Raw genomic sequence first — 20,560 nt, 5'->3', positions numbered from 1 at the left:
TTATTGTCTTAATGTACTGCTACATTCACGGAGGGTTTGGCCATTTTGAATAATTATTTTCAGTGTTAAGGCCATAGTGGCTTTAAGAGATACAGAATTGCATATTTAAATAAATATTGCTACATTTATTGCTATTTTACTGCTAATTACTGTTTACAATTGTAGTATCAACATAAAAAGAACATGTGAACATCTACTATCCAGTGTGTTCTCCCTGCTCTCCTCAATGCACACTTGGTAGATATAAGCGTGCATTGTTAACAGAAAAACAGTTGCAACTGTATTCAAGTTATGGGATAGTTTATTTGAGAAAAAAAGCCCCTATATGTGAACTATATATGTATTGCAAGGATTGTATTACATTTTATTAGCACTGCACAAACTGCTGGTGCTATATAAATCATATATATCATAATAATTAATTAATAATTACATTTTCTTATTTTTCTCTGTTCTAAAGATGTTATATACCTTGCCAGCTCTGGTATTAAACTGACTGCTCAGTGGGAGAGTCTTCTTTCTTTATAACCACCTCTTAACCAGTCTCTGTGTTGTTAAGGCATCCCTGGATTGTGGATTAACCTTTGAAAAAAAAAATCTCACAAAAGAAATAAAACTCTCATTGCTGATTTGTGGGTATGCGTTAGACACACTATAATATATACCTATAGGTGCCATGGTTGAAGGTAGCCACATTTAAATATTTGTTATTTTAGAAAATCATAGATGACATCAGATAGAAATGGCGTTCATTTTTAATTGTATTGCATCTTCTTTCATTTGAAATTGTATAAAATAAAAATAACCTGGAGAATACATGAAAAGTGATTGTACATCAAATACAATTTGGAAATTTTGTGAAATTTTCAAGCATGTCAGCCATTAAAATTGGGTTTTCATGGGATTTCTGTCAGGTAAAATACAAAACAAACATATTTTGGAACCTTTTTGAAAAATAACAAGTTGTTAGATCAGTTGGTATCTTGAAGATCCTGTACATACAATATAACTGTCTTACCAAAGGTACCCTGAAGCTCCTCTGAGTCAGCCAAGTGTATGAGAGATCATATCACCCCCTATAACGTAGATGCTAGCCACAATATTCATTAACATTGCCCTGCATATAGCCTGATGATGGTCTTTACACTTGGCTTATCACACACAATAGATGGCAAGCCCTGCAAGATAAATGTACAGCATTACATATTTTAATTCAAGAAAATCTATTTTGTTTTTTCGCTCATATTCGCAAGCATTTCCTTTGGATTCTTCTTTAGCTTCCATTTATCCTTGTCACCTATTATTAATGGCTTTATATTTATTTGAAAATCAAATGAATTGAACAGACTGATAAACTAGTAGTGTGGGGAAAGAAATTGAGAATGCCTTTATCATAGTCAAAAAAGGTTCAAAAAGAGTAGTTGGAAATATCAAGAAGTGGTAGAAAGAGGTTTTTACACAATCACTAAAGGGTTTGAAGGGTTTGCTCTATCCTTTTGTGGATTGGTTTACCTAATCATTCCCAGTGGAGAACCTGTGTTATCTTCAATCACATTGACAGTTTGCTTCTATTTTTATTTTACATTTTCTCTAAAGCTGTGGGATCCCTAAAGCTAGCATAAATCATGGTAATTTTCGACATTATCCTGGTGTTTTTAGAAAAAGTTTTTTTTTTTTTTTTTTTTTTTTTTTTATGATGACCCTGCAAACTTCTATTAGCTTTAAAACTGCATATACACATGGAAATTTTAAGTAAATTTTAACCACTTTAAAGCACCGGGAATCAAAAATATTTCCAAGTAATCTTTGAAAGCTAAGCAACCTACTGTCTACGAGTTTGGTTGATCACCGCACTTTGATCTATTGTAAATTCAAAACTGGGCAATAAATTGACTACTTCAATAGAGTTTATTAAAAGATTGTATGGGGATAGAAACAGAAAAAAAATTGACAATTTCAGTGAAAATGATCAAATTTTTACTCCTTTTTCAACTGGGGCGATTTTGATCCCATCTCCTTGCAATTGATAAAAACAATCATTTTATGTCTTCAATTACTTTGCAGTTTCAAAATAGAATGGAATATGAATTTCTCTATCAAACGCCAACTTTAGTGTCCAATCAGTTTATGGCTGTAATTACTTGTTGCAGACAGTAAGGGGCTGTTCAATGTGCATCTTTAGAACATAATGTAGTACAGTATCTACATGAAATAACAACTAAATAATAATATTAAACTCTTTGTGGGAGTGGCTATTTGGAAATAATATGTGATGTGATCAGAGTGGTGTCAAGTTTTGCTAAATATGTGGAGATTTTAAGGGTCACTCCAAATATCGTGCATTGACACTGGTGAACTGAATAACCATTTAGTATGTTTTATCTTGATTAGCAAGATTTTCCAACTAAAATTACAGGGATTGCCCTCACTGCTAAGCAGTCTTTTACAATTTTTTTGCAGCAGAGGGAGATGTAGTCTTCCTACCTAATTTTCTGCAATGTAAACTGAATGAGAAATCCAGGAGGGGGAACCCTGCCAATGACAGATGGACTTACTGGTATAAACTAAGAACTGTTTTTCTTTTTTTTTGTGAACTGACACCTTAAAGCTGAGCACCTGCCAAAGCTATTTCTCTGCTTTAAAAGGGTGCAGAAGGGGTGAAGGTGCTGTCGTTTTTGTATTGCTAACTTTGGATTTCCCTCACTTCCTTGTCTCAGTGATGGTGTTCATGGAGACCGGAAATAACAGGAAATCTCTCTAGTGTGGATACATGGAGGAAAAAAATTTTTTTTAGTATAGCGAGGAAAGGTTAGAACCTCTGTCATATTTGTATTTTTTGTAGCCCTGTTGGGGACATTCAATTTCCAAAGACAGATTCCTGTCATTAGCACAGAACTAAACTAAAACTTCCCCTTGGAGGATCAGTAAAGAAAAAAAATAAATTGTAGATTTTTGAACCTTTCCCCACACTATCCAAGTGGAAAAAAAAATATTTTCAAGTTATTATTAATATAATAATTTATAAATTAAAATATTGCAAATAATAACTGTTATTATTAATAATAATATTTTAAATACCTACATTCATACACACACCTATAAAAATATAAATGTATGACCAGGGCTGCCAATTAACCCCTTTTGTGTCAGCTGCTGCAGCCGCCTTTGTTGTTGTAATTACAGAAGATTGTTAGACAGCAATTCACAATACAGGCTGAAAGCTTACCAAAATGTAAAGAATCACGGGGGACAAAATACATTTCTCTTCTTTCTTAACTTCTAAACCTTTCCTTAATGGACAGATTAAACAATGTATTGATTACTCACTTTATTTAATATATTTGTAGCAATATATTAATATAAAAAGGATAAAGGTAAATTAACATAAATACAATTTAGAAAACATTACAATTGCAGATTAAAGCATGTGCTATTTCACCACATTTGACAGATTGAGTAGTTGAATACAAAACCGATTCTCCAGGAAGAGTGGCAGAGCCTGAAATATGAAGAAATATTTCTAAACGAATCTATATATGACATTTTCCTGAAGGATGATAATCAGATAAAGCAGGAGCTTTCCCAAATGATAGTGAAAAGCTATGCTGGCTGGGATAATTGGATCTTATCAGACTTCAAACAGCCTTTGCTTGGAACACACTTTGTTCACTTCTCCTTCCTTTTAACTCTCTGCATGCTCAACATTCTATACATGATGTGGGTGCTTTGTACTGCACAAAAGGCAAACAGGAAGACGACACAAAAAAGGAGTAAGTCAGACACAAGGAAACAGACCTGTCAACAAGCAGTGCCTGAACTGAAGAGCTTACTATCAGACGTGTCTAGTTTATCTTATGAATTGATGTAGTCTCACCTTTGTGTCATTCTTCCCCAGACTTCAATAAAGCCACAGAGCGGCACATTGCACAGTGGTAACCCAGCCACTGAAGTGTGCCAGGAGTATGTGTATAGGAGAACTGGCGTGCCCTCAGTGTGAGAAGACAGGAGAAGTACATTCCGACTTCTCTCACTCTGCCTCTGCACCCCCACCCCTCTTCAGACCTCCCATCCGATTTGTATGTTAATACAGTATCTTTTGGTTTGCAGAGCTCTCAGCTGGGAGAGGCTACACTGGGTAATTTCTCCATCTGTGCTCGATGATTGGGTTAAAGCTAGGGCCAGTAGCTGTGGAGAGAGAGTGTCGCTTGTTTACCTCCTCCGGGCAGAGATCAGTGGAGCATTAAGCTTTTAATTGAGGTATAAGTGTATCATTTGGGAAGGTGAACGAATTGGAGGCCAGTCACTTCTCTATCAGGGGCAGCCAGAAGGATCTGCGTGCGAATGCAGCCGCTCGGCAATATCTGATAGCGATTTCGGGGGAAAGACACAACAACGATACGTAACCAAGAATGCTTTTGGGTAAGTGGAATGCAACTTTGTTGTTTTTTTGTTGTCGATGTGTAAATGACCAATACCCTTTCCCTGCTACCAAGGTGATGTCTCCGGTTATGCGCTTATTGCTGGCGAGGAGATTGGGAAGGTTGGAAATATGGATGGCTAGTAGAGAACAATGCTGTAAATATTGCTAAGATTGAGCGCCTAGAGAAGCTGAAAGCTATTTCTCTTTTTTCTATTTTGCTGTTGTGTGCCTACAATTTTGCAGGGTGTTGTCAAACCCAATGATGAGCATTTATGGTGGTATGTCAGGCGTGACCTTGGTATGGCTTTTGGTTATGCGTAGGGTCTGCTGTTTGGCCAAAAGACGATCATCAGCAATATGATTTCACATTGCCTGGATGGGAGACTGTAGGTTTATCGACCGAAGAAAAACTGGCGTGATGGCGCTGCAGTACTAAAGGGTGATAGACATGCACCCTAAGGTGTCAGAGGAGGAGTAGCGCATTATGTTCTAGTTGCTGGATTTAAAAAAATGATAATCCTTGTTTTTTATGTAGACAGCTTATCTACTGTTTTCTCTATGTAATTTTCTTTGGAGGTTATAGTGAGTGGGTATCTCAGAAGCCACATGACAGAGTGTTAATGGGGTGAAAGGTACTCACTAGAAACAGTCCTCATTATGAAACTGGAAAAGGGACAGGAATAATATATCTATAATGAATGCAGTTGACACTTGGGGAGAGTATGCCCTTGATCTTGCCTTTAAACAAAACCTCAATTTTCAAAATCGATGTGGGTCTAGCGTTGGATAAATGTTTTCATCGTTCTGCTGCTTATTGGTTAATGATGAAAGGGTCCTAGATTTATTTATGCATTATTAATATTATTACCATTACTGCTTTAGCCATGCTTGTTTGTGATTACTCTGGAAAGACGATATGTTATTTTGGTCCTCAAGAGTTTTGGTCACGTTACATCCTTATGAAAGGACACTGTGGATTTTCAAGGGCACAGAAAGGATAGAAGCTCCTTAATTTCACACCTTTCTATTATAGGGGTCTTTTTTTAAGAAATATTTTATATGTTATGTTTTTTTTTTTTTAAACAAAGTAAATATATATGTATTATAAGCTTGTCAGTATTACTATTACATAATCTTCAGTACCCATATTGGTTGGGAAGGTCATTTGATCTATTCTTATACCTGATGTTAATACAATGAATGTCCAAACCAGATTGAAACAGCTTAACTTGGTTAACATTGCTTGGTTGCTCTTACCCTTACAGGTCAGTTTATGATGCCATTAAATAAAGGTCTTTTCATTTTTGTTGGACATATTCATTAAAAAAAAAATGTCAAACCCAAGCACATTTGAGTATTCACACCATCTACTGGCAATGACCCTTGCTATTTATGGGAGCTGTGGCGGCATTTGTAAACAAGGATTTTAAGCTAAACGCCTCATTTTGCTACAATTAATGCCTTGACTTGTGGAATAGATCGGATAAGGTGGATCACCTATGGAATCAATGGTTAATCAGTAATAAAATAAACAATTCAAAGTTGAAAAAGGGAGAGTTCAAATGTAATTGTAAATGCAAACTTAGATATATTATAAATAAGGCGAAGGTCACTTGGAGATTTAATTACTAAGGAAGATTGGGAAATCTACGTTTTGGACATACAGCAGTGATGTCTCTCGCTTAGGAGATAAAGTGGGGGTCAATTTGACCTGCTAATCTGGCCTATAACTGCGTAGAATTTTTCAGCAGCAAATGACCAGTCAGTTACTTGCCACTTTATAAATATGTCCCTACATTAATGTTGTGCATAGGTTGGTTCACTAACTATACCCAGGTTTTCCTTTGATTTACTAATAATCTAGATTACGTCTTGCAAAGTACATATATTATTTTCCCAGTTGCATATTGTGCTTTACTGCACCAATTACTTCAATAAAGGATTATTGCTGAAAGCATTCTCAGGCATAAAAGATGTTAAATGAATGAAAATTGACAAAGGAAATAAAAATGTAGCGACATTATTTAACAAGGCAGTGCAAAGAACAATAATTCTGTGCAGTAACACATAATAACAAATAAGAACGTACCCTGCATACATCTACAGCCGTCAAAACAATGGAAGGTGGTTGCTGATTGGACATTGCTGTATAATGTTTGAATACTATTGCTTTATTAGACAGGAAATCTCCAGTCTTGGAAAAAATCTTTCGCTACACGTAGCCATACATGGACAGATCTTTGGTCCGGGATTCTGGTCTGGGATTCTAGATGACCATTCAGCAAAAAATTCCTTGGATTATAATCACTTGATAAATTTATTTCTGCTAGCAAACTATCAAGCGTTTTCTTTCAGTCTCTCAGTGTGGTTGAGTAACATAATATTTTAAAGTAATACTAAAGGCTTGTCTTTTTTTTTTTTTATTACAAAAATGTTATACTTGCTTGCTCTGTGCAATGGTTTTGCACAGCTCAGCCCCGATCCTCTTTTTTTGGGTCCCCAGCCAGTGGTCCTGGCTCCTCCCCCTGCCGAGTGCCCCAAATATCAAGCCTCCTATGGGAGCACAGGAGCGGGCTCACTCCCGAGCCGCGCACCTGTGAATGCACACAGAGTGGCTCGGCCCTGCCCCCGCTCTCTCTCTTGGCTCACTGACTATAATTGACAGCAGCAGGAGCCAATGGCTCCCTCTGATGTGTGAGCCAACGAGGAGACAAAGACCCAGTAGAGCTGCTGCTCTTATGCACATCACTGGATCAAAATGGGGCTCAGGTAAGTATAAGGGGTGGCTGGGGGTGGGGGGAGCATTAAGGTAAAAAAAACCTTCTGCCTTTAGAACCACTTTAAGATTTCATTGGTTGGCTTGGACAGTACAGACAGTTCTTTCTTCAAACCCTTGGAAAAGTGAGAATGGCTGATTTCAGATAGTATCTCCTACTGTTTAGGCCCCATGCACATTGAGCATTTGCTCCTGGCAAGAAAAAAGCAACATCAAAAATGCTGAAATGAAGGAACTCTCAAAAGCACTTGACGTGCTTAGCGATAATGCGTGTTTAGATGCATTTACACCCATTTAGGCACATCAGACGTTTTTTTATCGGCACAGCACTCCTCTCCTGAACGCGCTGGCTCTGTTTTTTTTTTTCTGCCTCTAAACACCTGTAACATCTATGTGTGAATGGACATGTAGACTAATGTGGAGAGGCATTTAGAGGCAGAAAAAAAATGCATTTTTGACACCCAGTGTTTCCTTGTGCAATGGAAAGATTGTTTGCTTCAGATTTTTCCCCAGGGAAACATGATGTTTATCGAAAAAAAAAAATTAGTTTCGAGTTTGGTTGGACTGGCTTTGCTGATTGGTCAGCAGATTTTGTCATCAAAGTTCTTATGACACCAATGATTATGCACTGAATGTGATCAATACAGTTTTGCAAACCATTTGAGAATATATAGAAAGAAAATGCTTTTAATTGATGCTTTTTAGGATAAAGTATAGATAGCGACCAGTCAGAATTGTACACTGGTCTAGACTCCAGTAAAGGAAATCCTGATGAGCTGTTGTTAGTTCATTGTGAGGCCAATAATCATGTAAAGGGAATATATACTGTATTGCTTGTGTATGTATGTTCTTTGTTTAATATGGCTTACAACTAAAAAAAAAAAAAAAAAAGGAAAGATAAAAATCGTATGAGGTCTTTTAACCAGTCAGCATGGGAATCTTTATGCTGCTTTTAACATTATTTCTGTCACCTTACTACCTGTTTAAAAGTCCATAGATTACAAGTTCAATAACTCAAGTTGGCAAGGGTGACTCAGAGAGAGTGGTTCCACCTGGGATTCTAGTCATACAGCATGAACTTCAAGGCAGGCTTCTATTATTATTATTATACACAATTTATATAGCGCCAAAAGTTCACGCAGCGCTTCACAATGTAGAGGGGAGACAGCAAAATTACAATACAGAAGGGACAGGAGGGCCCTGCTCATAGAGCTTACATTCTAAAGGGAGGGGGTGGTGGTACAAAAGGTAATAGATGCGGGGAATGATTTGATGGGGGTGGCTCGGGGACAGTTGTTAGGTGGGTGTGGGATAGGATTCTAGTGCTATGGTGTCCCTTCAGATAACCCATGGTGCTCTGGGAATCCTTTCTTTAGTCGTAAATGAAAAGACTATACGTGTATTAAACTAAAGATATAAACAGTCTACAGAGCAACACCAACCCTCAGTTGCCTTTGTAGTGACCAAGACACAAGACTACAACATAAAAACCACATGGATCCTTACTGTGATTGCCACAAGTCTCTTGGTGTTTCGGTTCACCTCTACAGCCCAAGATGGAATCTGCGACTTACCTGCAGTAATCGACCCTTATATGGAACACCATATGGCACTCGTGGTATAGTCATCTATGGCAGTTGTAGAGGAAATGAAAACAGGTTTATTACAAAGAAAGCCTGCAAGTTTTTGTGCAAATGAGTCATTGAAACCTTCCCAATATATGCATAGTGATATAGTGTATCCTTATGATGTCAACTGCAAAGACCAGAGAATAGAAACTGTTTACTGACATTGTAGTAAATTGGAAAGTATTGCATTCTTTTCATAATATTGTAATGAGTCGTATCATTCTCTAAAGTTTTCCGACTTGTGGTATGTTTGTTTTTCATGGTTCAAAAGCTAAATAAATGCTATAAACTCACATATAAAACAGTTCAAAATGTATAACTTTTAAAATGAACTAAAATAATGCCGTGTACACACGGTCGGGCTTTTCAGCTACAAAAGTCCAACAGCCTGTCCGGCAGACTTTCAACAGACTTTCGACTGACTTTTGGCAGACACCAAAGTCTGACGGATTCGTACGTGATGACGTACACCAGACTAAAATAAGGAAGTTGATAGCCAGTAGCCGATAGCTGCCCTAGCGTGGGTTTTTGTCCATCGGACTAGCATACAGACGAGCGGATTTCTGGGTCCGGCGGAGTTACGATGTAAAGATTTGAAGCATGTTAAAGTCCGTCAGATTTGCGACTGGGAAAAGTCCGCTGAAGGTCCGGTGAAGCCCACCCACGATCAGATTGTTCGCCGGATTTGGTCCGTTGGCGTCCGTCAGACCAGTCCGGTCGAAAAGTCCGACCATGTGTACGCCCCATATGAAGTACAAAACACAATCAAAGCTTCCCTTCAAATAAAAGAACTTAGGCTAGGCTGATATATGCTTATATCCTTTATATCCTTCATTTAGGATAATTAAACCTAAATAGGAAAATGTAATATATTGCAGCATACCAGTCCTTAGATATGGTTGCTGCATTAGATTTAATATTTCAGGCTCAGAACATTTTCAGCAAGTACAGAAAATACATGTTGATCATGGCAGAGATGCAGTGTTCTTGTCACTTCCTGTGACCTTAAAGTGATATTAAAGGCTTGGTGTTTTTTTTTTTTTAAATGACACATCACGTCATACTTACCTGCTGTGTGCAATGGTTTTGCACAGACCAGCCCCAGTCCTCTTCTTCTCGGGTCCCCCACTAGCGCTTCAGGCCCGTCTCTACAGCCTAGTGCCTCCATAGCTAGCAGCTTGCTATGGGGGCACCCGAACAGGCTTGCTCCTGAGCCACTGCTCCATGTGTCCATTTATACATTGAGCGGGGCTCGGCCCCGCCCCCACTCTCTCCTCATTGGCCCACTGACTGTGATTGACAGTAGCAGGAGACAGTGGGTACCATTGCTGTCTCAGCCAGTGAGGAGGGATAGACCCGGGAGAGCCTTTACAACCACTTTAAAAAAAAAATTCTTCTGTAATCTGCTACCCCACCCCCTATGTAATATAAATAAACAAAGGCAGACATGTTTGAAGTCCAGCCTAGGTGACCATTGAGAAATTAGTTCTTGAGGTGTAAAAATGCACAAACGTGCACACATTGCACGTTTGCAGGCGTTCTCATTGAAGTCTGTGGGATCAAAAATGCCTGAATAAAAACTCACATACTTCTTTTGAGCATAGGGTGACTGAGCGTATAAATATGAACAGACACAATTAGAATGAATGGGGTTCTGCAAATTCAAGCGAAGGGAAAGAAGCAGAAAAGAGCTTAAAGTGTGAATGCGGGCCTATTAAATGGTGTGAAAAAAAACTAAATAAATATTTTATTTTCTTCCTAATCTATAACTGTGGATTCCAAGTTTAAATCGCATGTATGATCATTATACCCATCTCCACATTGTATTTCAGTTATTTCTATCCCACTACTATTAACCTGAACAATCTTGAGGTTTGTAAACTTAAACTGTAAAGCTCCCCACACACCCTGTGAGTAGGCATTGCTGTGTCACACATTTCTCCGAGCCTGCCTTCTGAACTACTGAGGTGCTGAGAGGAGGAATTTTAGGAGTCAGTACAAGAATCACTGCTTGCACTCAGCAAGGTACCATGGGATATGTAGTCCTTAGAAATTGAAAGTAAAAAGCAGAGCAAGTTGTGGAAAGAGATGGCCAGCACACAGGCAGAACTCACAACGTAAAAGGATTTTTTTCAAGTAAGCTTATATTGGATTGTCAAAAATAACTTTTGTTTGTATTGCTATTATGACACTGTTATGTGATGAAAGGGTAGGCTGTGACCATAGATTTCCTTTAAATGGTAATTTTTATTATAAGTTTAAGTTTTGTTTTAAGCATTTACTGAAATATTACCAATTACCATCTTTAACAATAAATGCTTTATGTTAACAGTATTTGTAGACCATAACAGTTTAATGAGACAGACTGTTCATCTCTGTAAGCCCATGATATGGGATATTAATATATCACATACAGTTATAGGGCAGTTATAGGGCAGAAAATAGTATCCTTGGTGAGATGTATATAAAGAATGCAGACTCCAGAATGTGAAAAACATATTTGATTGTAAATATTAATGTAAATATAAATAAAATTATAGTTATATTAAAATAAGGACAAAGGATTGTATTGTGTGAGCATTTATGTATGTATTTTGTTTTACTTTGAACACATTTATATTATACTTGCTGTATATTTTTTTATTTTTATTTTTTATTTTTTTGTCAAATCAAAGCCTTCAGAATGAGACATGTATAAAAAGGGAACTGAATTATGCCTTTACTTTTGCTCTTGTTTGCATACATACAAAGACCTGGTGTTTTGGTCTTTTGTATCTTGCAGATGTTGATACTTTGGCGTGATACCCCATTTAAATAAATGGTGGATAATTAGAGGTCTGCTAAGCCGACACACTGTTTATTGCATGTCTGTATAACAGGCAGCCAGCAGAGATGACACTTGTCTTATACCATAAGTAATTCAGCAGCGTTTTCTCTGCACTGTCATCTGAACGTTCCATGATTATGAAGAACGGCCGTTTAATAGAATGTAAAGCTTTTACAGCAGGTAGCAAAAGGATAGGCAGGTGTTGATGTGGACATGAATACTATAAATGATCTTCTTGCTGGTTATAAGTAAAACATGTCCATTTTATGGCTATTATATCTATAATTTGTTCTTTTGCAATTATCACTAAATGACAGTAAACCAAATGGTAATAGTCTACTAAAAGAACATAAATTCATTGATGTAAAATCAGATTCTGAACATTTCTGTTGGTGCTGTTAGCAGAGCGCACTTGAAGGGAAAATGTAGAAAAATAGTTTGAGGCCTTAAGAGTAATGCTTTTGATTGTACATTGTATAATCTGTCAGGTTATTTGCTAAAAGGCAACTCCAGAATAAGCAAGTAAGTAATGACGGTGGTGGGGTACACTTCGATGCTCCAATCCGAATCATCAGTGTCAGTGAAAGGAATAGTGCCCCATCATTTATGTCTTTAGGAGGAATATTGCCCTATTACTGGTATCAGTGTAAGGACTAGTGCCCCACCACTGGTGTCAGTGGAAGGAATAGTGCCTCATCATTGGTGTCAGTGGAAGGAATAGTGCCTCATCATTGGCGTCAGTGGAAGGAATAGTGCCTCATCATTGGTGTCAGTGAAAGGAATAGTATCCCATTAGTAGTGTCTGTGGGAGGAGTAGTGCTTCACTGTTTGTGTCAGTGGAAGGAATAGTGCCTCATCGTTGGTGTCAGTAGGAGGAATTATTGCCTCAAGGGCGAGATACGCCGACGACGGCGAGATACGCTGTGTGTTGACTGCGCCATGTTCTTGCATCACTTCCGGTTGTCGGCGATAGTGTCAGCAATACATGCTTTACTGTTGGTGTCAATGTGAGTACATTTCCACATCTTTTTTTCTTAATAAAAGGTTAATAGTATTACACTATTGGGATCCTTCTCTCCTTTACATGGTATATGAGTGGAACATCACCAAAATATCTCGGGCTGGCCAGCTCTCGGGGTGCTACACAGTGGCAAATACTGTGAATGCCTTATACCCCAGGCGGGTAAGAAAATTTCGGTGAGTGCAGTCACAATAGGAGCACAGATAAGTCACGTATGCTGTGATCACCTTCTGAAGAGGAAATTAGATCAGCGTTATTTTAATATTTTATATATTTATAATTTTTTTCACTAGTACAAAGCACCTTATTTGGACACTAATCATTTAACACAATGGAATTTTTTATTTTATTTAATTTTGTTCATATTTTGTATTTCATGTTCACTGTTTGTATGCACATTTTTGCACATGATTGTATATCAAGTTTACTTGGAACAGTGCAAAACTTTTTTTACATTTATATACCACCATTAGTGGTTATATTTTTTATTATTATTTAAATCACTCAATTGAATCACGGTTTTATATCACTATCATTCAATTCTCAGTCAAGTTAACATTATACCTATTAAATGAACAGCGCCACATCTACTTTGTTTTTTCTTTTTTTACCATTTATCCTACCCAGGTGGGAGTAATTAGTAGAGTCAGCAGTTTCCTTGATTCTCACTTTTTTCTTTCCACACTCCATTTTTTACTATATTACATTTTTTTCTCTGCTGGTATTTTTCAATTTATATATTTTTTTCCTTTGCGCGGAATCATACACACTTATCTTAATGGTGGGATTCTTGCAAAGGACTAACTATTCTAACCTTGGCGAATGGGGAGTTAATGGGAGATAATAAAAATCTGTATATTGTGTAGGAAATCATAGGGTTCACATTTATTAATTACATAGTTTCATAGTTACATAGTAGGTGAGGTTGAAAAAAATACACAAGTCCATCAAGTCCAACCTATGTGTGTCATTATAGGTCTGTATTACATTGTATATCACTGTATGTTGCTGTGGTTCAGGTGCTTATCTAATAGTTTTGAAACAGTTGAAGGAACTGCACTTTTACTTTGTGTTCTTGTGATTCTGATATGATAACATTTGGACCTATACACACAGTCACAATATAGAGCTTGTTTGGCTATAACTTTAAAAGTCAAGTAAACATGAGGGTCTTACTATGTGAGCATCTTGAACTAGGTCTGCATTAACCAAAAGGTACAATGAAACTCAGCATTTGAAAGGTTTTATCTACTAAAGTGTGAGTGCCTTGGGTTGCAGATCATATGCTATGTGATGTATGCTGGCCATACATGTATCAGTTTTGAAAGCTTTTTTATTAATTTGCCCTTGAAAAGACAATCTTATGAAATTATCCACAGCAATTTAGTTTACAATAAGGTTAACAGAAACAGTGTACATATAAGTAAAAGGCTAAGAACTATTTATGTGCCTTATTGTACAGCATAAAAGCATGCATTATTTTGCTGTATGTGTACTGTTTCCTTACAGTTTTAATTGTGTAAAGGGTTTCCTTCTCCTTAACTCATATGAATGTTTTACTATCTATGTGTACTTTATATTTGTATCTCAAAAGAAAAATACCTTTAATCATGGATGGGTCTGGTGTTTTTTATTTGTTGAAAAAGTACATATAAACCTAATAACCATGAAATATAAAGTAGCATAGAAGGGGAGTGAGAAAAGAAGAAAGTAGAAAGGGAGGTTGTGTGTAGGGAGGTAATACTTCACCACAAGACACTGGAGGAAGGACTATCTCATAGTACCTAAGACATAGGTACCTGTCTCCTGAATCCCAAGAACTTTAAGGCAACTTGATGAATAAAATTGGTGTGGAAATTGATGGAAAATGTGTTTCTAATGGCTTTGCAGTAGTTTTTTACCAATGCTCACCACTATTTTGGTTGTTTAGTTGCTTAAAAGTGTTTCTATTGAAAGTATTGATGGCAAATTTCTGTAGCCTGCTCAATGTGGCCTTTTTATGATAGAAGATTTCCTCAGTTCCCACACAAATGTCACACGTGGGGCTATGATTGGTCTTGGCAGAGAGTCTCTGTTTATTGAGATAAATATAGAGCTCTTGACTCAAAACTCTGGGCTAATTTTTTTTTTTTTTTTTACCATCTATCCCTCCCACAACCCTCTAACCCATGGTACTAGCATATTTCTCCATTGCTTTTGAAGCCAGACAGACTCACCTAAGGACCCCCTCCAGGTCCCTCACCACCATCGATTTCAGGTGGGGGGACTGCTGATCCAGAACTACGATGTCCCATTTGACCAACAGTTATGGTAAGTAAAAAAGGGCATTTAGATGGAGATTTTTGTTTTCTTTACAGTGATCAGATTGAGTGGCTATCCTGGAGTGGGGCTTTAAGGGTAGAACACAAATTTTTGCAGTAAATGAGTATTGGGCAGTTCTGGACCTACTCTAGTATTTGTCAGAAGGGTTAATATCTCTGAAAATGCCTTTGGACTACTTTAATATGCTTGGAGTTCCTCTAGCTCAGTCAATTCTGTCATAGTAAGAAAGGAAAACTTGAAGCAGCCTTATTCTTCAATTGCGATACAGTACTGTAATACAAAAGCTATAGAAAACAGGAACCCTTGTAATAGTCGCAACAGGTAGGTGAAGCTGGGAGATCACAATGCTAGAGTCCCTGAGTGGCAGAGTAGCCCGATGAGTGGGTCATCCTGCTTCCATCCACCTAGAATTAAAAAACATTTTGGCTGGGCTTACTCTATTCAGGCAACTTTTGGGCCTGTGACGATTAGACATAAACTTGGGTCTAGACAAATGCAGCATGGTTTCAGGTGCATATATGAAATCAGTTTAAGACACTTATGAGATCATTTACAGGTCACTGACAGGTGCATTTGACCTGCAGTGGACTTTCTTTTACCTGCATTTGACCTCCTTCTAAGCTGCATCAGTCTGCTTGAAGTTGCTTTTGCATACCCATTGACTTGTATAGCTAGATAAACAGTTCTGACATGAACAAAAGCCACTGATGCATGCCCTTAAGGTCAACCTCTTAAGGTATCCCTACAGATAACAATCAAATTAACTATCTTAGATGACTCTGGCTTGGACTGAGGAATAGAGACCACATTGCAAGTGCTGTAGCATTTGCTTTTCTTAATATGAAGCTGAACTTATGATTCATGTAAAGCAGACACTCTTCTGCAATGGCTGCACTCACAGTCATATGATCTGCTTTACTAACCTGCCATCTTGATATGCAAAAAGGTATTGGTCAGATGGAGGAAGAGTTTTAAACCCACATGTACCAAATAACTCAAACAACCAAATCTGCCTACTATTTTTTTTTCCAGAATACCTTTAATGATATTGAATTGGCGCGACTGTAGTTGACACATTAATGATTTTCAGTTTCATGAGGCAGTAAAAATGGGTTTCTCACAACCTGTCAATCAGAGCTATAACTGATTTTCAGATAGCCCGCTGTATACTGAGGGATTTTGACATATGCCTTGATTATTTTTTGAACCTTTTCACTACTGATGACAGTTAATTTGTCCTTGGCGTCATAGAATGTATAAATCACTCTCATTGCCTCCAGACAGTTGAGGTAGCTATTTGCAACCCATAGACCATATATTCTATAGGAACTATTGACATGGAGCCATTGAATTCTTATGAATATTGATTGGGATACAAAGCACATGTGGCCAATACATGCATTTTAGCATGAGGTGTGATTTGGGGAATAAATCTTTACCTTATTATTACTACTTTCGTGCTCTGATGATTTCCATTATTTTAGCACTTAAGAGTAGACCCATCATTTCAGCAGCCTCTCCAGAAGGTTTCCCTTGGTCCTGATCACATTTAGATTGGAGACAGCATTGTCACAAATGGCCATTTCTCTTTATTAATGGCTTTTCTCTACGCATTGCTGGCTGAAAAAGACTTGAATGGTAATGAGGCGAAACCTAAGCTGTTCTCAGATTATCTAATTGCAAAATATTGATACTCTATATCTGGCAACATGCAGAATAACGCATAAAAATACCTGTTAAGCTGGGGGAAAATTAATGTTTTATTATTAATAGTTTATTTTTAATTCCTCAATATACAAGTTAGGATTGTTTTTTTATTTGTGACATATTTCATATACTGTGTATGCATTTGGAAAACCTTCACAGCATGTGACCTTATTTATTGACACATGAATTAGTGATAAAGTCTAAACTGTTTGTCTTGAAAAAATCAGCACAAGGGACTTTATACTGTACATCTGATATACGATGTGTGCCTTGTGCTGCTGGCACCAGGTTGACTTCACTCAGGGGACTGAAGAGAATTTATTAAACAATGGTCTTGTAAAGCTAGCCACAAGCTAAAAGCTGATTGTAGAATGTATTAAAGCCTAGTTCCAGCCAAAACATTTTATTTTAGGTTTGGATGGACTTGGGAACATTAAACACTTTTGTCACATTTTATTGCTGTCTGGGACCCAGCTGGTGATATTTAAACCTGTGACAGAAGAACAAGGAATCCAAAAACGTGTTGTCTCCAGGACATGAAGACATGGACAGTTTGTATCTTCACTGCAGTAATTTCCCATCACTTCCTGTCCTCATAGTAAAAACCAAAGGGGCCCCTTATCTACCCCACTCTGTGCAAAACCATAAAAGAATTCTAGAATTCTATAGAAATCCTAACATGAGTTTACATAAGTTTTATTAAAAACAAAAATCCAGGCGCACAGACCAGAGGCCAAGTCAAAAAGAAAAATGAAATGTAGCTGTGGCCGCTGCTGTCCAAAACTCATAGACAAATGAGGACAGAAGATATAATCAAAGGGGTGAGGACAGAAGATATAATCAAAGGGGTGAACAGCGCTGATCAGCAGACATTATTAGGACCCTCAGAGGCAAAGTAAAAACGTTTTACTATTGTTGAAAAGAATAAAAAAATGTTCACCAAGGCATACAGCAGTCAATTGATGGTCATGCAGAGACTTGGATTAAAAAACTGACAGTACCTGGAGGCTGGAGCCTCATGGATGACACAGAGGCTTAGGGAAACCCAGCACAAAGCCGTTGGACAAAGAACACAGGAGCACCTATGGTGGGGGGCCCGTCCAGGACCGTAAGGCCAGGGGTCCGATGAAGGGGGAACCAAACTGCAGGTACAGGAATTGTTGGGGGCAGGATAAAGCGGCCGCTCGCACTGTGTATGAAGCCCGGAAGTGATTTCACAGCCTGGCGGAAGTCAGCCAAGAGAATCCGAAGAGTATGGGCAAACCCTTCTGCTGCGGCCAATTAGGAACTGCTGATGCCAAGGGAGCAAAGAGAGTCACACATCGCCGACTGGAGACACTACATGTTTTGGAGACACGCCCCTTCTTCAGGTTATCAGAAGTACTATGTATGACCAAGTCGTTTTAGTGCTATGTATTTTGTATTAATAAAATTTCTCGTAATTTTTACGATTGTCCATATACCTTATTTTGTACTTTTCCCATACTGTACCGTGGCGAACCCTGGTTGGGGACCAGGTTCCCAAATCTCTATTCCATTAAACTTTGGATGATGGTACAAATTGTTGTTCTATATATTTATATTCATGGCTACTATCTTTAGAGGCCACATAATTTTATTGTAGCCATAAATATTAGATGAAGTCATACGAAACAGTGATTGGGTAAAGCTAGCCATAGATGGTTTAATAATTACAATCAGGGCTTTTGCTTTCTAGCATCCCCTGCAAGGATTGTTCAATTTCCGCTAGGAAGTGACAGCGAACACCTCTAGTAATTAGAGACAACCATTATTGCACAAGGACAATTCTAACCTGCAGAGGTTGGAGAGCAGAAAGTTCCATCTGGGCACAGAATTCTAACACAGACCCCCAGTGTTCAGGGCCAGATGGTGGTATTGGTCATTTTTAGTGTTAGTGGTGTATCATACTGCACATAATTTTGACAAATTTTAAATGCATAAAAAATAATAGAACCTCAGTGACAGTACCACTTCCATGGGAATTGGTAGAATTTATTTTGTAGGATATTGGTCTAGCCCTCACGATAGTTACCTTTATTGTGTAAGATGACCTTTAATTAGCCATTAGCATGAAATTATTAAAACAGATGAGTAAAGCATTATTTTGTCGAGGCCTCACATTGCTGCACTATCCTCTAGCAAATGTCACAGCTGATGTGCTATGTCAGTGATCTTTGGATAATTCATTGTGAGTGCACAATGTTAGGCAACCTCTTCCACACCGCCCTATTTCTCTGCTCTCTCAGGCTCTGTCACCTTGCGTTAGAGCTCCCTTGTCGACCCGTCACAGGGCGAAGGAAGTACATGGCTTTGGGCCTTGTTCTTTTTTCCACCCTTTCTGAGCCACGAAAACTCTAGCTTTACTGCCTTGCTACTTGTAAGGCTGCCTTTGATTCCAGCTGTTTAGAGGAAATGGCCTTCACAGCTAAATTCTGTTACTTGAGGAATTTCTGAAGTCTGTTAATTTCTTATTGACTCCTTGCTTTGATAACACGCAGCAGTAGGTTATTCCAAATGTCATCTGTGGGCCCCAGGCTGTTAGAGACAAATCTCTCTCGCCATATTGAGGTCAGCTTCCAGTTTAATCAAAGCCTCCGAGCAAAACCGTTACATCCTACCTCATGTCACCTTGTTTGTGATGTACGCATTGCAGGAATTTAGCTTATTAGACTACCTGTGTTACATAACTGCATTTATTAACAGGAACTACAAAAAAAGTAACAGAGCACAAAAAATATATAATGATTAAAACTGTTAATATCCAAAGTTTGAGGAGATAAATACTAACATTGAATATTAATAGTTTTTTTATTGAAGCATAATGCAAGAGAATACAACAAATGGGAGTTGACAAAGTCTAATAGGAGCAATTCGCTGCACAGTGGATAGCAGAAGTCACAGATATAATTGAAATGATCAACATATAGTTTGAATATCAGTTTATCAATTATAATATCTACAGTAACTCACAAAAGTGAGCACACCCTTCAAATTTTTGTAAACATTTTAGTATATCTTTTCATGTGACAACACTGAAGAAATGATACTTTGCTACAATGTAAAGTAGTGAGTGTACCAGGGCCGTCTTTAATATTGATTGGACCCTGGGCAAAAATTTTCTTGGGCCCCCCCATGCAATTTCACTCTCCACCTGCTCTGAGACATACAATAAATAGCAGCTAGACTTAAAATCAATTTACTGTATCAGATCAGGCAGCAATTGCGACTGGTTGCCAGCAGTTACAGCATATCTTTACTGCTTACTGACTGGTTGCTAGAGGTTACAGCACACATTACAGCTTACTGATTAGTTGCTAGAGGTTACAGCACATCATCTCCTGACTGCAGGGGAGCATGATATACATATGAATGCCGCCTTTATTTACATATCAATGCCACCGACCGCAGCTATTTACTTAGTAATGCCGCCACTATTTACATATGAATGCTGGTTATTTACATGTAAACACAGGGTCTGCAGGTGAGTCATCTGTACACAACAATAGGGCAGAGCTGGGCAGCATTAGTAACAGCATTTCACACTGAGATATCAGGACACAGCACAGGACTAAAACTTCAAGGGACAAGGGAATTTAAACTGGGATAGTTGGCAAGTATGAGGCAGCTGCTTTGGGCCCCACAACAATGACAGGGCCCAGGGCAGCTGCCCCTTTTGCCCTGCCTTAAAGACGGCCCTGGAGTGTACAGCTTGTATAACAAATTTGCTGTCCCCTCAAAATAACTCAACACACAGCCATTAATGTCTAAACCGCTGGCAACAAAAGTGAGTACACCCCTAAGTGAAAATGTCCAAATTGGTCCCAATAAGCCATTTTTC

General features: G+C 38.1%; 1 protein-coding gene across 2 annotated transcripts in view; it reads left to right on the top strand.

The window, feature by feature from the left end:
* The window catches only part of ZNF385C (zinc finger protein 385C), a 798,047-nt gene that overhangs the window by 497,991 nt on the left and 279,496 nt on the right, over positions 1 to 20,560 (top strand). The window contains exon 1 of one of the 2 annotated variants that reach the window (XM_073606094.1): positions 3,896 to 4,419. The exons of the other annotated variant lie outside the window; for it this stretch is intronic. Coding sequence (XP_073462195.1) covers positions 4,410 to 4,419 — 10 coding nt within the window. The 5' untranslated portion in view covers positions 3,896 to 4,409. Of the gene's footprint in view, positions 1 to 3,895; positions 4,420 to 20,560 lie in introns of those variants that run through there. 2 annotated transcript variants of the gene reach the window in all.

The sequence above is a fragment of the Aquarana catesbeiana genome, linkage group LG12 (assembly GCF_042186555.1).
Source record: "Aquarana catesbeiana isolate 2022-GZ linkage group LG12, ASM4218655v1, whole genome shotgun sequence".
NCBI lineage: Eukaryota > Metazoa > Chordata > Amphibia > Anura > Ranidae > Aquarana > Aquarana catesbeiana.
The sequence above is the reverse complement of the archived record's forward strand: the minus strand, read 5'-3'. Positions and strand labels throughout refer to the sequence as shown.